General features: G+C 34.8%; 1 protein-coding gene across 3 annotated transcripts in view; it reads left to right on the forward strand.

Annotated features, from left to right (window-relative positions):
• The window catches only part of LOC138693960 (protein IWS1 homolog), a 59,405-nt gene extending 37,519 nt beyond the window's left edge, over window positions 1–21,886 (forward strand). For all 3 annotated transcript variants that reach the window (XR_011330642.1, XR_011330643.1, XM_069817690.1), the window contains 2 exons: window positions 2,455–2,667; window positions 21,415–21,886. Coding sequence is in view for 1 of the 3 variants with exons in the window: in XM_069817690.1 (XP_069673791.1) it covers window positions 2,455–2,667; window positions 21,415–21,474 (273 nt within the window). In the remaining 2 variants the exon portion in view is untranslated. The remainder of the gene's footprint in view (window positions 1–2,454; window positions 2,668–21,414) is intronic.
• The last annotated feature ends 386 nt before the right edge of the window (window positions 21,887–22,272 follow it).

Raw genomic sequence — 22,272 nt, forward strand, 5'->3', positions numbered from 1 at the left:
CGGTTGGCTCTGGCGGCTCATGCAGGTGGTCGTGATATCTACTCCATGATTTGAATTTCAGAATGAAGCATGGTACAATAATTATAGTAATTTTAGACAGACTGTACCTAAACACACATAACGAAATTATATTATTTCCTAGCTTTGTAATTACTTTAGTACTGGAAACACAACCTGAATACACTTTTTCAAGAGACAACAAACATAGATGCAGCACTTATTTATTATTACACTTATTTATTATTATTATTTGTTAATATTTATTATTATATGTCTTATTTGAAACATAGAACGCGAGAATTTACAAGTCTTTATACATTAAAGAGTATATCTCTGTTCTCAGAAATGAAGGGTACACGGAAATAACGATCAAGGTCCATTTTAGAAAGTTTGGAGAAAAACGAATTTTAAAGTTTAAGCACTTAATACTTTGTTATGTGTGTATTTAATAGAAATTGACGTAGTGGAATGTCAAGAACGATGATTTCTTATTACTAGCTAGACCACATGATAGTACTTCTTTTCCACTTTAAGATAGTATTATTAACTCAATTTCGATTTTTGATGGACCTTGATCGTTTTTCCCGTGTACCCTTCAAATGTAATAGTCTGTATTCGCAAACAAACACAAATTCAAGGAAGTATTTTTTAAATGTCACGGCAGACGAAATAAACTTACTTCTAAGCTCTTTCTTTACTTTGAGACCTTTTACACTTCTTTCTTGTATTAAAATCTGGCTCAAGCACATACAGTAGGCCTATATATGGAAGCAAAGAGTATATTTGATAATTCTGACTTAGGCAGCATTGCGAACTGTTCGATTCCTGATTTCGCTGGAATCTGAGTGGCGTGCTGTTCTGTAGATATATCAATTCAAGCTATAAACTTTCAGGATCTTCTATCGGCTGTAAGCCAAAAGAATTTCAGAGAAATCTCTATTCCTTGTCAATTGGCACTGTTTCCCCAAACTTACCAGTGAATTCTGCTGTAGGTCTTGAAATAGGGCCCTGTATTTGATAAGAAGATTTTCTTATCACTCTTCAAGATAGTTTATAGTCAAAGAAAGTGAAGTTGTCTATGTTCTACATGATACAGCCACATTTCAAATTTATACGTAAATGCTCTTAGCTAGTCGATTATATGTTGTGCAATTACGCACAACGTGCTAACGATATTTGATATCAGCCTCACCTTGTTGAGAGCCCATTTTTACCTTTAGCTGTTCTAAAGCAGATCTACTTCTTTACTAAAACCTTCACTGTGTTTATTTGTAACATGAACTGTCAATCGTAAGAAAGTTAATAGAACATAATACAAGCTTTACCTCCTTTCCTAATAAAAAATCTTTCTCTTTCGACTCATCACTAAAGGGAAATGATCTGGGGATTATATTGTTTTTCACTTAAAACGAGCCGCTACTTACTGCAGAGGCGAAAAAACTTGTTTACAGGCAGTATAGTACAGAGTCCGTTCTACCTGCACTGAGGTTGTGTTCACACTTCGAGAGTACGAGTTGCCCACCCATGTGTATGGTTGAGGCTCAACGTTTAATATAAACTAGAAACAACATCATGTATGTTTAATCAATAGTCCGAAGACTGGTTGGAAGCTCATAACCCATAAGTAACACCAATAAGGCATCACTCATGAGGCAACTAAGCCAGGAGATAATGAGGTAGAGTGGCCAGTTCCTTATCCCCTCCACTGTATACATCGCTGACTGGTAACATATTACACTAATCAGACATCAGATATATACAAACAATAATTGTTCTTCTGATACATATCATCAAGTGAGGTGTACTGCCTGATAATAGACGTAAGAGCCCGAACCAGAATACCGTAATGAACTTGCTCATGAGATTACTTTACAATTTATGCACAGACAAGCTTCAAACTGGACTGTCTTGATATTCAACTTCAACACAGCCAGCTTTCTGCATGTAATGTAATAGTAGCTGCTGACACAAAAAAATAGAAAATGGGTATTAATTAAGCTGAAACTAATCAGAAAGATAGAGTGACTTAGTTCTTAAGTACAGTACTATTATTTAGTCCTGACAGTCGCCGGCAATCTGCGCCTGGGTCAGGCGAGTCCATTAGGTTACGCCAAGGGATGTTCAGGTTGGTCTGTTGCCTGCAGTCAGAGCGATCGGATGTCACGCATGCGGTATAGCGTTGTGTTTCTAGTACAGTTAAGCTGTACTGCATTCCTTATCTCTGCTCCGGAGCTCTCCCCACTACTCCTATTACCGGTACTTCCCTTCTTTCGCGTCGCTGAGCTGTCAGGACTAAATTATCGGTCTGTACTTACCATTGAAAGCCAACCAGTGAAATAACATTATGTAGGCCTACTTATATTCAGTCTTCTTGAAGGTAATTTCTTTCAAGTAATATTTCAGAAAAATTGTTGTCTAGCCAGCAGTATGTCTGTAGTTGCAATTCTATTGCAGAAAGATCGGTGTCTGAACGGGCTGCAGATGCCTGCTATAAAGAAGATTGCAATGCTCCCCAAAGTGATGTCCCAGCTGAGGAAGCACAACTTGAAGCACGCGTTTATTGAACACGGGGTATTGTTCTTGCTGGCTATCTGGTTAGCACCCATGCCTGACGACAGCATGCCCAGCCTCAAGATCAGAGATAACCTCCTCAAGCTCCTCTGGGAGGTAAGTCAGTTCTGTACTACTCATAGTGTAAAGCAGCCATCGGTAGAATTGAGACAGGGAAATCAAACTCCCTAACTCCAATAAACCAAATTTTACAGGCGAGAGAAAAAACTTATTATTTCCCTTACTAACTTTAAATATTATACATTTATATGTGAATACTGTGTAAAATTACATTCTTTATCAGTTAAATACATCAAAACCTAAATTTTTATATTATCTTACGCTACAAATTAAAATAAACACTGCTGGAGTTGGTGGTTTTCTGACTTTCATAGTGTATGTATAAAGAAAAGTCAACAAATATGAGCCATGTGAAGAAAAAAGATAAGTATATCATAATTCCCTTATGAAACATTGGAATATATGAGAAAATGGAAGTTTATTATTAAGATTAACATTGCTACATTTTTTAAATTTCAAATGTATGAGACAGAAAATCACAAATTACCATAAAGCACATCACAATACACAAATAAAACCACAAACTATATTAAAATGTTAACACAGTCTCATTCATGTTACAGATTCTGTTTCTCTCTCTCTCCCTCTCTCTCTCTCTCATGTTCTTCCTGTGCATCTAGATTTTAGAGTATTACTGTCCGCAAACAGAGTTTGGTAATTCATCCTACTTTTCTTAGAAATAAACTGCATTAAATTTTGCAAGTCCTTTTGCTTTCTCCTTTCAATGACAATGCTGAATTGTACTTTAATTGACTGGGGAATAATGCATTTGTATTGGGTTTTTGGAAGTTAATCGACTCGATATTGTGCCTTTAATAGTCTTACATGGATTTCATAGATTTTTGTGACATTCTGAATACCGTATCGTATCATTTTACTTAGTTGGTTGAGCGATATACCAGAACCCACACTTTCTGAAGTCGAAATTGCGATAGAAACTCTGAAAAAGTACAAGTCTCCAGGTATTGATCAAATTCCAGCAGAATTAATACAAGTGGGTGGAAGCGTATTATCTAGCGAAATTTATAAACTTGTACTTGCAATTTGGGAAAAGGAAATTGTACCAGAACAATGGAAGGAGTCCATAATCGTACCTATTTTTAAGAAGGGGGACAAGACTAACTGTAGTAACTTTCGAGGAATATCACTTTTGTTGACGTTGTACAAAATTTTGTCGAATATCCTTTTGAGAAGGTTAACTTCATATGAAGGGTACACTGCAATAACGATCAAGCTCCATTTTAGAAAGTTTCGAGAAAAAAGAATTTTAAAGTTTAAGCATTTAATGCTTTGTTATGTGTGTATTTAATAGAAATTGACGTAGTAGAATGTCAAGAACGATGATTTCTTATTACTAGCTAGACCACATGATAGTACTTCCTTTCCGCTATAAGATAGCATTATTAACTCAATTTCGATTTTTGATGGACCTTGATCGTTTTTCCCGTGTACCCTCATATGTACATGAAGTTATTGGGGATCATAGTGTGGTTTCAGGCGTAATAGATCGACTATTGATAAGATTTTTTGTATTCGACAGATATTAGAGAAAAAATGGGAGTATAAGGGTACAGTACACCAGTTATTCATAGATTTCAAAAAGGCATATGACTCGGTTAAGAGAGAAGTTTTATATAATATTCTTATTGAATTTGGTATTCCCAAGAAACTAGTTCGATTAATTAAAACGTGTCTTACAGAAACTTACAGCAGAGTCCGTATAGGTCAGTTTCTATCTGATGCTTTTCCAATAAACTGTGGGCTAAAGCAAGGAGAGGCACTATCACCTTTACTTTTTAACTTCGCTCTAGAATATGCCATTAGAAAAGTTCAGGATAACACAGAGGGTTTGGAATTGAACGGGATACATCAAATGTCTATGCGGATGACGTGAATATGTTAGGAGAAAATCCACAAACGATTAGGGAAAACGCGGAAATTCTACTTGAAGCAAGTAAAGAGATAGGGTTGGAAGTAAATCCCGAAGAGACTAAGTATATGATTATGTCGCGTGATCAGAATATTGTACGAAATGGAACTATAAAAGTTGGAGATTTATCCTTCGAAGAGGTGGAAAAATTCAAATAACTTGGAGTAACAGTAACAAATATAAATGACACTCGGGAGGAAATTAAACGCAGAATAAATATGGGAAATGCCTGTTATTATTTGGTTGAGAAGCTTTTGTCATCTAGTCTGCTGTCAAAAAATCTGAAAGTTAGAATTCATAAAACAGTTACATTACCGGTTGTTCTGTATGGCTGTGAAACTTGGACTCTCACTTTGAGAGAGGAACAGAGATTGAGGGTTTTTGAGAATAAGGTTCTTAGGAAAATATTTGGGGCTAAGAGGGATGAAGTTACAGGCAATGCAATACACGATGGCATCAGGCAATGCAACCAGCAAAACACATGACGTAGCATGGTTGTGGGTAGAGTTGAGGGCACGCTCAGACATCAGTGGCGTGCAGCCATCACAACCTTCATATTTACTATACCGTAACTTTCAAGGTGCCACAGAATTCTAAGTTTATGTCACAAGTAGCCATTCTCAAGATAGCGAATACACTTTCATCTTTCAGCCGCGATCTTTGTTATGATTTTCCAAGTTTCAATTTTGAAAAAAAAAAAAAAAAAGTTCGCAACTGTAAGTGAAACCAAACATAGCCACTATATTGGCGGCAAATAAGCTAAGGGAAGCGTATTTTTCCGTAGACAGAATTTTATAGAAATTTAAACCACACATGTCTTTGCACCGCGTTTGTAAATATGTATCACTCTGTAAATCAACTACTACTTACTGCATTTCTGGCTTAACCTTGTTTATGTCTATGGTCAAAGGATTCGCAAAAAGTAAGAAATTATTTGCAATATTTTTAAAATCACCGAATCTCCGTTGTTGAAATTCTGTTTCTAGATTTAGATGAGCATAATTATTTAAATTTGATTCAGAAATATCAGAAAGAGATTGTAAGCATGGGAGATGATGGAACTGTTTTTCCCTCATATTTGATTTCCAGACATTTATCACTTATTTATTTATTAGTTATTTATTTGTTTGTTTATTTATTTATTTATTTATTTATTTATTTATTTATTTTGCTAATAATTGTAACATAAAATATAATATATACAGAAAAACTTTAGCTCGCCCTTGAAAGAGCAGAACTCGTGCTCAGGGGCGGATTCCTAAATTGGAACTAATAAGTATATAATACAATAATATGTCACTATGCAATTAGAATATAATATAAATTTAAATTTACAATTTTCCAATTTTTATAAAATCCATACATAACTTTTTAAATTTAATACTGGAACTACTAGAATTGACAAGTTTAGGATATTTAAATATAAATTTGTTATATATTCCTGGGCCTAAATTACTACTATGATTAAATACTGTAGCAGTGTTACATTTTGGTTCAAACAGTCTTAAAGAATTCATACCTTTTGTACCTATGAGAATACAATTAAAAATTATTTCGGTTCTTATGTATGAATTTTATTAATACAATATAATAAATGTGTCTTATGTTAAGAACATTAAAGTCTAAAAACAATTTTTGAGATGGAAAATAAATAGATTTATGAAGACATATTTTAATTATTTTCTTCTGTAATAAATAAAGTGGATTAAAATTGGATTTAAATAAGCTACCCCATCCTATAATTCCATATATAATTACCGATTGAAATAAAGTTAAATATATTTTGCGTAATAAACTTATTGACAAGTAATTCCTCAATAAAACAAAATTATATATTTTTTACGTAATTTATTACAAAGGTAATTAATGTGTTGATTCCATTTTAAATGATTGTCGAAAATTATGCCTAAATACTTAACTTCAGAGGACTCCTTAACCTTCCAGTGCTGGCGCCAAGTCTCACAGACCTGGCACAATTACTTTTACTATTTACTCTGAAGTGTTTGGGGGTAGAAGTCTGTTTCTCCACCTAGCTTCCTGTTTCTTTCCATAGTTGACATGTGAGTGCCGACGTGGCTATTCGTGCAGTAGTAAGCGAGATAATTACGTAACGGGTCTGTCAGACTTGGCGCCAGTGTTGGCGTTACACAGTTTCATTTTGAAGTTTTAGTGCTTAAGAATTATTTGTGGTAGTAACGAACTGATTGGTTCAAATATCAGCGGATTATTCTGTTTACTGATGATATGAAACATTTTGCTAGTTTTTAATTAATATTTAGCTTACGATATACTTCAAAAATGTATTATGAAGAAAATGAAAAACGAGTTGTGACTTTGCTAGATACTTCTAAAATGTCTTACGAAGAAAATGTAAAATGAGTTGTAAGTTTGCTAGACGAGGTTGTAAGCTCTGAGAATGATAGTGAACCCTGTGATGATGACGCCGACACTGGTGAAGAGGACGGTGAAGTGGAAGTATTTGATGGCAATACAGACACAGGACAGGAAGGTGAGCGCGAGTGGTGATGATGAACAATTTGAGATTCCGAACAAAGTTCCTAGAGTTCCCGGTTTCAAATCTAAAGATGGTACGGTATGGAGACAACACTGCTCACCAAAGGCTGTTAGGACTCGGCAGTGTAATATTGTGACGCATCTACCAGGTGTGAGGCCATGTGCTAGAGAGGCTAAAACTCCTACTGATTGTTGGTGTCTTGTTTTTGATGATTGCATATTAAATGTTATTTATTTTTATTAGTCATCTACGTTTTGACAATACAGAAATAAGAAACGATAGAAAACAATGGGATAAGTTAGCTCCAATTCGTCAGGTGTTTGAAATGTTTTTGAACAACTGCAAAAAAGGATACCCAATAGGTGAATTTGCAACAGTAGATGAAATGTTGGAAGCTTTCAGAGGCAGATGCTCATTCAAATAGTATATGCCTAAAAAACCTAATAAATATCGCATCAAAATTTTTTCCTTAGTTGATGCTAAGATATGGTATGTCCTAAATATGGAACCATATGTTGGTCAACAACCAGAAGGTCCATTTAGGGCAAAAAATGATCCTCAAAGTATGGTCGAGCGACTTTTTTAACCAATATCAGGAACAGGGAGGAACATTACATGTGATAATTGGTTCGCTTCCTTTCCACTTATTACAAGCTTGCTGAATCGCCATAGAACAACCTGTGTGGGAAGAGTTCGAAAGAATGAAAGGGAGCTGCCAATAGAATTTGTGGATTCCAAAAAGAGACCAGTGGGATCTAGTGTGTTTGGTTTCCAAGAAGACATTACCATTGTTTCTTAAGTACCGAAAAAGGGCAAAAATGTAATTTTAGCATCTAGTATGCATCATGATGACTCAATAGATTTATCAACAGGTGACAAAAGCAAGCCAGAAATTGTCACCTTCTATAACTCCACTAAGAGAGGTGTCGATGTGGTTGACAAACCTTGTGCTTATTATATTAATTGTTAAAATTTGTGCTGCCTATGACGTCGCAAGAAATATCAGAAGATGGCCAATGGTGATGTATGCACTACTGAATATTGCTGGAATAAACTCCCAAGTGATTTGTATCTTTAACAATCAGAAGGAAAACAGTGTCCACAGGAAGTACGTGAAGGAGTTGGCAATGGGATTAACAGATGATCACTTGAAACGTAGAGCTGCCTTTACAAATCTTCCACGTGAAGTACGAGAAAGAATACAAGAGTTTGCTGGAACATCTTTTCAACATGTTAAGGCTGATCAGTTTCAAGAGGGAACGAGAAAAAGGTGCTTTTTCTGCAAAAAGGACAGTAAAACAAATTACTTTTGTAAAATATGTAAGACATTTATATTTTTAAGTCATGCTCAGTTTTCATGCTCTGAATACAGTGCTTAAATGATCTTCTGTCTCAAACCAGTATTTAAATATTATTTTTACTTTTTTAAGGAAAACCATACACAATATTTCAATTGTTTGCTGATTTGAAAGGCTTTTGTTGATAAAATTCACATTATATTCACTTTTTTTTCAATCTTTTAAAATTAATTAAAATAGATGTTATATAACAACAAACTGCTTATTATTTTCAATTCACCCATTTCAGTATATTCTATGGATGCTGTCAAATTGCTAAAATATTAATAAATTGGTTGGAAGAGTCAGAAATAAAATTAAATACATATGGGTCTACCAGACTTGGCGCCAGCAGTGATGCTCTGAAAGAGGGCGCCACTACTGGAAGGTTAATAATCGGACATTTCTGTATAAGACAGTCTTGCGATGGTGACTAATAATTGCGAGCGAGAGCTCTTTTATGCCCGCTGCGCGCGCGGAGCTCTTTTACCTGTAAACATTGATAAAGGATGTACAGATCTTAGAACACAGCGCATCATGACGGAACGGAAGCGCTTAAAGCTTTCAAAGAAGAGTGTAAGATACAATATTTATGCTTCGAACATGGTGATGAAGTCCAGTGTTTGTTGTGTAAAAATAATATCATTTGCAAAAAAAGCAACATAAAATGGCATTATGAGACGCAACATGAAAAAAAAAATATATAGGCATTATTCAGGAGAAGAGTGAAATAAATTGATTTCGGAATTGACATCGAAGGTAAATTAATTTACATTTGGATCAGTAGATTGTATCTAGATTCCTTTTATTTCTTTATTTTAAATGCATTGTTGATGTTTTATTTGTTGCTTGTTTTTGGATATTTACTTTTATTAGAAATAATATTTTATCTTTGATTGCACTTTAACTTATACTATTACTAAGCTCAAAATACTAATTCACTTTTATTCCAATAACTGTTTTCAGGATTTTGAGCAAATATGAACTAAACATTTTGAAACTATTAGACCTAATTGCACCAAATTTTGTACAGATGATATTATTATAAATATGTTTATATAGTTTAAATTTCACAAATTTTGGCCGAAATTGTGGAAGTTTTAAAAGTCATACATATCCCCTTAAGTGATTGACCTCAAAAATTACGATGGCTCTCAATATCTTAATTCAATCAATTTGTTTTTTCGTCTTACGTGCATCTCACAAATCACTCTAAGGAAACTCATTACATAATCACGACTGGAGAGTAAGGACTACATTTTCACAATCACACAATCAATATACTCTATTTCAATCAATATTGCCATTATTATTTTTTCAACAAATACTCAAAAATACTTAGAGATCACACACGTCGAGCAGGTAGACCCTATTAGTTTCTCCTAACCAATGAAGTGAAGTATTTATATAATAAATAATTGCTTTTAACAATAATATGGCTTACATACAATTAACTTTTCCTATTTCTCTTTTTATTCCTAAAAAAACCCTTCCCTTTGCGATTTCTTTATATATGTACATGTATATTAAATAACTTAGTAATTAGCCCTATTACATAGCCAGAAATTTAGTAACGCAAGTTATTGTAATAATTGCTGCCTTTATTCGCTGCATGTGCATGTATATCCCTGTTGTCTACGTTACGACGCTACGTAGTGAATGCGCTATGCGCTCGTGATCAAGGTCGAGCTCTTCTACCATGATTGGGAGCTAATATCGTCTCATCCCTGGTATAAAACAACAATCAGAATTATGTAATTTAATATTTACTATAGTTGTAGGAGGTTTGTTACATTTTTCAGATAATGAGAATAGAATAATTATGGTTTTATTTTCGTTGATAGAAAGATAATTTGTCAAACCAATTTTTTATTAATTTAAGTCCATTATTTGAATTATTATATACCAGGTTTTTCCACCAAAAAGTAAAACTGTGTCATCTGCATAAGAATAATGAACACCATTGTATCATTGTAATGAATGATCGCTCCATATCGTATATATCTTCTACGTTTTGCTATTGCCCTTCGTACTGCAATTTAGATTTAAAATGTTCATAAATACCTGTGATCTTCTGATGCTCTTTATAACATAGGCTACATTATAATGACGTGTAATATTGTGTTGATAAATGCCCTTTAAAACTTTCGAGCACAATAAGCCTATAGGCCTACTAGACTATTGTTTCCACAAGCACAAGAACAATACGTCTCCTCCCATGTATACGTTTCCTACCTTTAGACAGAGTCATGCTTAACTAGATATATGTTACAGTTAGAAGTAAGAATATCGAGTGGCGATCGTGCCGCCATCTTTGAAACTTTTGAACCTATATCCGCCATGTATTAAGTGGTCAACAATTGGGCGTGGTTCCTATAGGATAATACGGAAAGTGACTGTATAGAATATGTTGCATCTTGAAAATCTTATTTTATATCGCATTAACCCATATATTCCAATTTACTACCATTTCTTTATTTTAACAGCTGTCAGAAAACCCATGTAGCAACAGTTTATTCCATATATATTACGTTAACATCGAAGCTTAAAGATGTGGATACAAGTGGGCGAGTGTATATAGTATGAGGCTGAAAGGGCTGTATATAACGTGTTGTATCTTGTAAATTTTATTTTATACTAGCCGTACCCGTGCGCTCCGCTGCACCTGTTAGAAATAAATATAAAGTAATTACATAATTAAAATAGGACGTTTGATCCAGGGAACAACTTTTACAACAGCGCAACATAATCTGCTTCGCTCATTACTCAATTTTTTTTGCATTGCATTTATTGCATATATATTTTATTCTATGTATTTTAACGCGATTCAATTGAGCATAGTTAAAATTTGAATTATAAAATAATGGATTGCTAAGCTAACGTATTATTACTGCATACTAAATCAATACACTCTCGTTGTTCGTTAATTCTCTGATATTAAAATGAGTGTACATAAATATTATTTTAAGAAACACAGAAAACGAATGTACAAAATAGCCTATCAAATTTTCTGTGCATAAGAAGCTATTTTAATCTTACCTGTCCTCGATTTACTCAGACATTACTGTAATAACATTATAGCATTATGTCCATCTAGAGAAACTACACTTTCCAATGGTGAAATAATAATTAATTATACAAATCGGTTAATTTAGCTTCTGATATGACTTCATACAAACACAGAAACATTCTCTGTAGGCTACGTTTAATAGCTTTCGATTGTTGATGTCCAAGGCCACTATTTCGATTGTTGTTGCCCAAGGCCCCTTATAAACGAAGTCATTTGTTCTTAATTCATTGCACCGTCTTAGATGGCGTTATTTTAATTTTAAAACTCATTTATCTCATTAAATATCAGTCCTATCAAAATTTTAAGAATAAAACTTATCGGAAATCATTTTTAAAGAAACTTTTATTATGTAACATTTTTCACAAAAATCAATAATAAGCGAGATATTTCGATTTATTTAATTCAGGCCCCCTTACAACCCCCCTTTTAAATAAACTATTTTGAATGCCATATAGCCTAAAATCTAAGTTACAACGAACTTAATTTATATTCTAATTTTCATATAAATCGGTTCAGCCATTATCGCGTGAAAAGGTAACAAACATACAGACAGACATACAAACAAAAATGTCAAAAATGCGATTTTCGGTTTCAGGGTGGTTAATTATATATGTTAACACCAATTATTTTTGGAAAAGCGAAAATTACCAGAAAAATTTCGCTTACAGATTTATTATTAGTGTAGATGAAACCCGTGTATTGCGAGACTTCTCACGTGTCTCTGGCTCCTACACTCTCTGGTCCAGCTGTCGTCTAGCATGGCTGATGTGGTATAGAACTCTAGGTCTATCTCCTTCTTCTTCCGGTCTCTTATGCTTACCAGTTCCTGGTAGGGTCCTGTGGATGGTAGCCAGTGCTGCAATCTGATATCATCTCTACGAAATATGTCTCTCTCATGAGCTCATATACAAGGCGGGATGGCGCTGCTTTTCCGACTCCTAGTATCCATTTCATAAACACAGTCTTGACTTTTTCTATTCTTATCATATCACCGATCTTGAGTTTTTACCAAATAATCTCTATTCCGTACGTTACAACTGGCGCTACTACCGTTTTGAATAGTGTCATCGATTGGTTATATTCGGAATGTTGTAGCCTATGAGGTTTTGATGGCTGCTGCTGCTCTTTCCTGAACGTGCATACCGAAAGATGTTGCTGTTGTCTGTAATGAAATTCCCAGGTATTTATATTTCCCTACAACTTGTAGCGGCTCGTCAAATAAGGTTATTCTGTCTTTGGACGCTATTTTTCCGCCCTTCCTGAATATCATTTGCACTGTCTTCTCTTTGTTCAGGCATCCAGGTCGTTTTCCTCTGCCCAGTTCTCTAGATTTTGTAGCGCCTTCTGCAAGTCCTCTTTTACTGCCGACCCTATCACCATGTCGTCTGCGTATAGAATCATTTCTGTACCACCAATAGGGATATCTTATGCGAAGTTTTACCGCTAGATGGCAGGAGCGTTCCATGCGGCGAACATGTTGTAGGGCTATGTTATGTCATATGCTACAGATGCTTACGTTTTCCCGCTTGTTGGTTTTCTGTGCGTGTCAAAATTATATTTACAATGATTTTGTATAACCTAGTAAATTTAATATAATTCAATATTTTCTTACCTCATAATTCCATTTCATTTACAATAAATAATAACGTAAACTTGTATAATATTGAGCGATTCCCCGAGATAGGTGGGGAAATCTGCAGTATGCAGAATATAGATACGAGTAAATTGAATGTCATGAACCTGAACGAGAACTCTGAGAACGAGGTGGACGAATAAAAAAATAGGAACTACCAGGATGTCGAAAGTGAATATTGCGCTCTTTAATCATTAGTACTTAAGAACCGTACGCTAAAAACAGGATATGCAACCACCAATATGCTTTTTGTTTAATAGGGAAGGGACTATCGGAATTGAATTCCTTGTATTTTTTTTTTGTAGTTGCAGAAAGATCGAATGCAATTTTTAATAGGATGATATATAATATGATCGCAGCAGTATCACGATTAGTCGTGCGTTTTGTAGGTTAAGGACATGCAGTGTTGAATACTATGTAGGATGATTTTGAAAATTTGAAGTTAAAACATGGTTTTAATAATTAGGGTACAGTACATTAAAAACATTATTCACGAAATGGGTTTCACTAAGGATCGTTCTGGATAATAAACATCCCAGTTTATCGAGAGTTTACTGCGGGCGTAAACTTCGGAGACTCCTACAATTACTGCATATAATCTAAGCTAAGATAGCTCGCTGTCGAGGTTGCATATGTTTTTATTAATTTTTCTTTTTCCTCTTCCAAAATGAAACTGTAGTCAACAATTCCTTATTTGAAGTAGTTACTTTTATTTAATAGCTAGCACTTTCGAGGCGCAATTTTATTACTTATATTTTGTTAAGATTTAAAGCATATATTCAGAATATTTCAGGACCTGAATGAAGACAAAAAGAGTTCCCTGGTGTTTACATATAGGAACATAACAAAAATTTGCCATTTTTAGTTGTTTTTAAGAGTATTTAATATACTAATACACTACGTATATCCTCAATGTTTATATACCGAAAAACAAATGCACACGCAAAGCGCATCCCGCAAAGTACACGTGCGCTATCTGTTGGTGCTAGTTCAGGATATCCCTATAGTACCACCAAGAGCGCTGATATAGATGCCACAGTGTGTAATTTAGCGAGTCTAGCCGGCCAAAAATCATTTCTCGAAAACTAATCGCTCAATTTTCATACAATTTGGTATGTAACTTCAATTATTGAAGTAGATAAGTTTTCAATAATGAAAATGAATATAACAACTATTTTTACTGAAAATAAAATTGGTAATATTGTAAAAAAACGATTTGAGTGAAAAAATAAATTAATGTTCATAATGTGGAATGCGCTTAAAATTGAAAGCGTAAGACGAAGGAATATTGCTACATATCTTATTCGTTCAGACGTCAGATGCATCCCCATCAGAATCTGTATCCTCACTGCTAGTCTCTCCTTCGGCAGCACCGAGTAATAGAGACTCGGAGAAAACAGCAGCACTACTATTGAAATCGACAGTGATTTTCTCTTTTTAATTTCTTTAAGCTGATGAAAGAAATAAGTAGCCTGAGTAAAAGATCGGTATTTGTGTCTTTCTTGATGTTTTTCTTGCGAAGACTTCTCTGAAAAGTCTAATATAGCATTTGTTCCTCGTTTCCTGGGCTTCCTCAGATAGTTTGCCAGTAGGTATAATAGTGTCCTGTGACCTTTGTCCATGAGCCAAGAATCTGTAAAGGGTTATAGGCATATAATATTGTATAATATAATTCCCTTGTCTCCCTTGCATACATGAAGTGCCCGTTCATCTGTATTGCAAAACCTCAAGAAAAAGGTTTCTGATAGAGTCTAAACGACTTATTAAATTTCCATCTATTCCCGATATAAATGTGAAAGTGGAAACCTCCCTGAAAAATCTTCTTGCATCATTTTTATTGCGACTGCTTTGTTTTATCACGCCAACAAGTAGTCCCCTTTCCAGCCTGAACCTATCCTATCTTCAGTGTTTCGCAATAAATAAAACGGTGGATCTAAATTAACTGTTACAAGATTTTGAATTTCCCTTAATTATTTATATTGATTAATCAAAGCGAGATCCTTATTAGGTGACAATTGTTGGTCGTTCCTGCAAAATCAATTTTCACGTTTTTTTCTCGATTTTGTCGCACGTTGAAGTGATGCAAATAAAAGCTCTCTTACAATAATGGCCGCATCTCTTTTCCTAGAAGTTCTGAAACTCATATGGGCAGCAGAAAGCTTTTCTTCTGGTGATCTTTCTTTAAAAAGTGGACTAATTTTTTTTTCCGTTTTGATCTTTCGCTCAGGTCTCCGAAACGTTTACGTGGACGTCCCCGAATGCTTGTACGGGCAGACTCAAATTGGAATTGTTTTGTAGTAGATTTCAAAGTATTATATATTTTATTCTCAGACTTTGCATCTTGGTTCAAACATAGCACATTATATTTTAAGAAAATTTTCTCATTCATGCTGTATTTTTCCCACCGTAATCGAATTTTCGAGCATATAAATTTGATTAATTTTTTTATTGATTGTAAAATGTCTTCAGAGTAATCTTTGAGACCAAAATGTTCAATTATATTTGAGAATTTCACTTTTTTCTCGCTCTTGTTCCATACCTGGAAAACAGCTCTCCGGATTACGGAGCGCATGGTGTCTGAAAATAATTAATAGTTTTCTGTCTGCATCTGGTTGCAGAAAAAAATCACGACGTCTTGCTCAGAAAAGCATAATGAATATCTCCACAAAATTTTAGGGAGGTGATAGAGGGCTACACCTTTTAAAATTCAACTCAAAGTAATGTAATAAGGTAGAACTTCGACTCTCTGCACATGTTTATTCAGACACTTATTCTAGACAATAAGATAATAATTTTTAGCAAAAGAATTAGTTTATTTGTAAGTATATACCTTCTTATAATATATCCACACTGTATATTAAAGAAAAATATTATATTAACTTCCTCACTTTGCATCATCGAAATACAAACTGCGCGCCTGCCTCTGCAGCGTAAATGATCTTATCGCAGACATGCAACTTTCGCTCTGTTGTGAGGGTCCCCTAACAGATGTAAGCATCTGTCTACACTTGGATAGTATACTTTGGAGTGTTATAAACACGTCTATATAAGAATTTAGAATTAAAGATGGGGTGTGAAAATTGATTTTTGGCCGGCTAGCTGCTTGAAATTACACACTGTGGACGTGAACGGCACTCTATATTCTTACTTCTAGCTCGTTGGTTATACTACTGGTAGCTACTTGTGCAATATATCTGCAAAGGATTGGTTGGGAGAGGGGGTGTGTATTCCTTGCCTGCCTCTGCAACGTCACTTGGTAACAGGCATCGCGATGATATTTCTGCCGACGCACAGTGGTCTAAAATCCATATTTAGGAGGACAAATGGAGAAAAATGACATGTAAAAAAATGAAATTAAACCCTTAAATTATTTTTCCTATATAACACTGAATTGATAATCTTAATCAGCGGAGGTGGCTGCATAGCGAGATAAGAAGCCGGTAACATGCCACATTTCGCCACCCAGCATTCTTACTCAGCAAGCGCCGCGAGTCTGCAGTTTTCCTTGAGCTGTAACTCTGTTGTAAGTGGTCGATTCCATTCATATTTGGTATCAACATGTCAAGTAGTTCTTTAGGTATGTAGCACTGTTTGTTTGTGTTACATTTAATGTTATTATAGCATGTCAAATTAGCATGAATGGACACGGGACAAAATATAAATATAACCATTGAGTGCAGAATTTGCTAAGAGAAAGAAAAAAAAACCCTTTGGTTCGACCAAAAATGATTTTTTTTCACTTCCTCCACTATTTTACCTCTATTTTAAATCTAGTCTTAAGCTGCGCAGATTTGCGGAAGTAATAATTTATGAGCACTATTCTTTCGAGGTGCAGTAGTGCAATTTTTCTCTGTTGCAATTATTTCAATATCTGTGAATTAATTCAATATATCGATGACTTCAAAGGTAGGTGAATTTGTTAAAATTGATAGGATTACATTATTTAAAACGTGCAGATGGTAATTATTAACCACTGATACTTCAGGAAGCAGCAATTTTTGATAAAATATAATACAACAATTAGGCTAATACTTAATGACTTATGAACGCAGGACAAAAAAGTCTTACGATTTCCATTCATAACTATTATTTTATTTTTTTATTTCTTCCTGTAACCACTACAGGTTGCCATTGACAAAGAGTACCAATACAATAAATAGAGTAAATGTCTTGAGGCTTAGTGATACATTGTTGTTAGAGTGAAAAATAACAATTTGAATTAGATTGAAACACATGATAATAAACGAAGTAACGTCAATTAAAGTCATGGTCCATATATATGATGTCTGAAAATAGCTATTGATCCTTTGAGTGCTGCAGTTGTTAGGTTTCTTTAAATATCTTTATGCAGGCAAAAAAATTTACAGAAGTCGACTAGGAACCGGGGTATGGTCCCACGGGCTCCTATCATTAGTCCCGTGATGACGATGGATTCCAGATGGTATTTGTCCTTATAAAAACTGATGGAAGGTTCATATATATACCTTTTTTCCTCTTGTACTTCTTCTGGCTGGTGTTCATGCGATTCGAATCTCACAGTAGGATCTATAATGTAACCTTCAAGAGAGGGGGGTTTAAATGCAATTATGTCGATTCTTCGATTACTGCCCTCACTGGGTATGCCGTGTACTTCTTCATATATTGAATAACCTTTGTTCTTCAAGGCAGTTACTATTGTAGATCTTGCTATAAGATGCCGCGTATTTCGTAGAAGTTCACCGTGTGGACAGACCCCCAGGAGATGGGCAAGGGTTTCAACCTCCCTGTCGCAACGTCGACAGAGGCTACTGCCCGAAGTCCTGCCAGGTACACTACGCACAGCTGATACGTTCGCATTCATCTTGATCGCTTCCCTCCACTCACTACAGGAAAGACCCTTATGATTCCGGATCGACTTATTGGCAGGGGTATATTGTTGGTATAAGAGCACGCTTTTGCCTTTATGTTTTTTCTGGCTCCAGTTCTCAAAAGCTTTTTCTCTTAATACTTGCCGTACCTTTCGCATATCTACAGTGTTGTATTTGTCTAAAATATTTGCTGATTCGTTGATACTGAGTGCTGTGAGACTGGAAGTAATTTCTTGGGATAATTGCCTTGTAGCATGTAGGAAGGAATTATTGGATTTAAGCAATATCTTACATGCATTTATATGCTGAACGAAATAAACCTAATCCCTTGAATTTTGTATCTGTATACACCATATCTGTAGGAAGGTCATTAGGCAGTTGCAGTATTACTTTCAGCACACCCCTTATCATAATATCTGCATCCACTATAAATTTATTAGAAATTTTTTTTGGAGGCACTGTCTGATATGGATATATTACACTAGGACATATTGAGGCGTTAATGATGTATTTTTGATCCGCTTGTAAGTATGGTGAAGAAATAAGCAATTCTAAATTGAAATAACAAGTTTCATCAAAATCCCAGGAAGTCAGAATCAGTGCGTTGATTTGACATGAAATGACTCAGTTTTCATATGGTAGGAATAAATATTTGTAAAGATTGAAATTCTTGAAGAACATTGTTACTGAGTCGAGTATAATTTTGTGTAGACGTAAATAAAGAGGAGAGGAGGCAGCGTGATCTGGAACAGATGCCTAAAAGGGAACGCACCAAGGACGAAAAAGATCGTCAGGATAAGCAAGATTTTGACAAAGAGAGGGGGGGGGGCAAAGCAAAACTATAGAATCCCCATATAACGGGGTTACGAGGGATACAATTTATCTCATAGTTTGACCGTGGTACAATACATTGGAATATGATTACTAGCCTATATTTTCGAGAGCGTGTTTCTTACAGTGTTACATCCACAACCGCAATGTTTCGGACCGAGTTGTATAGGGCTTGAACTGTAGGTCTAATACAAATTATAATAGGGCATAACTTAAAACAATCTCCCTCTTTTTCTCTCTCGTATAGAAACGCATACACATGAATAAAACTACGTAACAGTGCTAACAGGAACTTTTTATATGAAGTTTACCTTCCTGAAGATATCAGATGAAATGTAAACTCTAATTATTTTATTTAATCTCGTCTTTAGGTTTACTCATTATACCGGGATCACTTTTACTTTTTTCTGCATTGTTGTGCAGTATGTTATTCATATTTCTCCAAGTGGCGGCCTGAACACCTGCAGACATCTAACACATGAGTACAGGCTGTTACAAAAGAAACATTACACTGCTTCCATTTCTCAAATGAGGTACAGAAATTCTTATACTTACTGGCTTTTAAGGAACCCGGAGATTCATTGCCGCCCTCACATAAGCACGCCATTGGTCCCTATCCTGAGCAAGATTAATCCAGTCTCTATTATCATATCACACATCCCTCAAATCCAGTTTAATATTATCTTCCCATCTACGTCTCGGCCTCCCCAAAGGTCTTTTTCCCTCCGGCCTCCCAACTAACACTCTATATGCATTTCTGGATTCGCCCATACGTGCTACACGGCCTGCCCATCTCAAACGTCTGGATTTAATGATCCTAATTATGTCAGGTGAAGAATACAATGCGTGCAGTTCTGTGTTGTGTAACTTTCTCCATTCTCCTGTAACTTCATCCCTTTTAGCCCCAAATATTTTCCTAAGTACCTTATTCTCAAACACCCTTAACCTATGTTCCTCTCTCAAAGTGAGAGTCCAAGTTTCATAACCATAAAGAACAACCGGTAATATAACTGTTTTATAAATTCTAACTTTCAGATTTTTTGACAGCAGACTGGATGATAAAATCTTCTCAACCGAATAATAACAGGCATTTCTCTTATTTATTCTGTGTTTAATTTCCTCCCGAGTATCATTTATATTTGTTACTGTTGTTCCAAGATATTTGAACTTCGCCACCTCTTCAAAAGATAAATTTCCAATTTTTATATTTCCATTTCGTACAATATTTTCGTCACGAGACATAATCATATACTTTGTCTTTTCGGGATTTACTTCCAAACCTATCCCTTTACTTGCTTCAAGTAAAATTTCCGTGTTTTCCCTAATCGTTTGTGGATTTTCTCCTAACATATTCACGTCATCCGCATAAACAAGCAGCTGATGTAACCCGTTCAATTCCAAACCCTCTCTGTTATCCTGGACTTTCCTAATGGCATACTCTAGAGCAAAGTTAAAAAGTAAAGGTGATAGTGCATCTCCTTGCTTTAGCCCACAGTGATTTGGAAACGCATCCGACAGAAACTGACCTATACGAACTCTGCGGTACGTTTCACTGAGACACATTTTAGTTAATCGAACTAATTTCTTGGGAATACCAAATTCAATAAGAATATCATATAAAACTTCTCTTTTAACCCAGTCATATGCCTTTTTGAAATCTATGAATAACTGATCACTGTATCCTTATAATCCCATTTTTTCTCCATTATCTGTCGAATACAAAATATCTGGTCAATAGTTGATCTATTACGCCTAAAACCACACTGATGATCCCCAATAATTTCATCTACATATGGAGTTAATCTTCTCAAAAGGATATTCGACAAAATTTTGTACATCAACAAAAGTGATATTCCTCGAAAGTTACTACAGTTAGTCTTGTCCCCCTTCTTAAAGATATGTACGATTATGGACTCTTTCCATTGTTCTGGTACAATTTCCTTTTCCCTAATAGCAAGTACAAGCTTGTAAATTTCATTAGATAATGCGCTTCCACCCTCTTGTATTAATTCTGCAGGAATTTGATCGATACCTGGAGACTTATAATTTTTCAGATTTTCTATCGCAATTTCGACTTCAGGAAATGTGGGTTCGGGTATAAATGGCTCAGCAGTTTGTATTTAAATTTGGTCCCGATCATTTCTATTTGGCCTATGTATATTTAGTAGTTGAATAATAATAATAATAATAATAATAATAATAATAATAATAATAATAATAATAATAATAATAATAATAACACTTAATCGCAGTGTGATGTGACAATTACAAAGTGTCTGAAATTGGTATATATTATATTTCATGACCCAAAACGAAGTGTAAATCGCATTTATTGTATTTATTACCTTCTGTGAATGTAAACACAAGCTGAAGCCACGAGATTCACTTACACAGAAATTACAAACACAGTCAACACAGATCTCGTTGGCTATAGTTCGACCTTTTTTCACTAGGAACAGTGATCGCAATGGCTATTTTTCTTGAAAGTGTCGAGATCTCCCAAATATCGAGATCCCTCAAAATAACCCTGCTCATAATTTTCGCGTCATCACTTGTAACTTTTATAAGGTTAGTAGATTAAGGTTAAGGTAGACTACACAGGTCGTTTGTCACGTTTCAGACCACTCCGCCCTGGAGAGAAAGGTTGGGTGGCTTGGGCACGTGTACCAGAACCTACTGATATGAACTACTTAGTGCGTCCTAAATGGGAAAATGAGACACATTAGCACGGTAAGTGTGTCATGATTGGCAGCAATTCTGTTGTGTTAAATAGAATGGTTCTTATAAGAAATTCGGGAAAAATTCTGTGTTGTTTGAGTAAATGGAGATGAGTCTTAAAAATGAGTTTGGCGATAAATGAAAATTAAACTTGGAACCCTTATTGCAAATAATTTTCTACACAAATAAACACATCAACTGCTAGTATTCTTTTGATTATTGCATACTCACTTGTATAATTTAACTCGTGTGTTCATCTGGAGAACAAAATTTCATCTGCACAAAAAATTACTTATTCCCCTTTACCCAAACACCACGGAATTATGATTTTTAATTTCTCTTCACAATAATAGTTTAAATTGTGATTTACATTGTTTCACTTACACTAATGAAAGAGAATATATATAATTTTGTAATTTCATATCAAAATTTTGCGATATTGCGTATTTTTTTACGTTGCATGTTATAATTCTGTGATTCCAAGGCGAATGTTGTCATATCAATTTTTAGCGAAAAAAATATTTTGTAATACGTTGTGCATCCTAAAGGTATCTTTATTGTGACAAAAGATGATATGCATATCTGTGGTATTTTTCTCTCTAACCTATTATTTTGTAACTGATTATTATGATTTTATACAGTCGTTCAAACCTTAAAAGCGTAGGTCCTGTAAAACTGCAATAAATGACTTATCACATTTTGTGTTGAAGCCATAGATTCATCGCAAATGCTGTATGTTGTTGTCGAATGAAAATTAAAA

Source organism: Periplaneta americana, unplaced genomic scaffold, assembly GCF_040183065.1.
Source record: "Periplaneta americana isolate PAMFEO1 unplaced genomic scaffold, P.americana_PAMFEO1_priV1 scaffold_26, whole genome shotgun sequence".
Lineage (NCBI taxonomy): Eukaryota > Metazoa > Arthropoda > Insecta > Blattodea > Blattidae > Periplaneta > Periplaneta americana.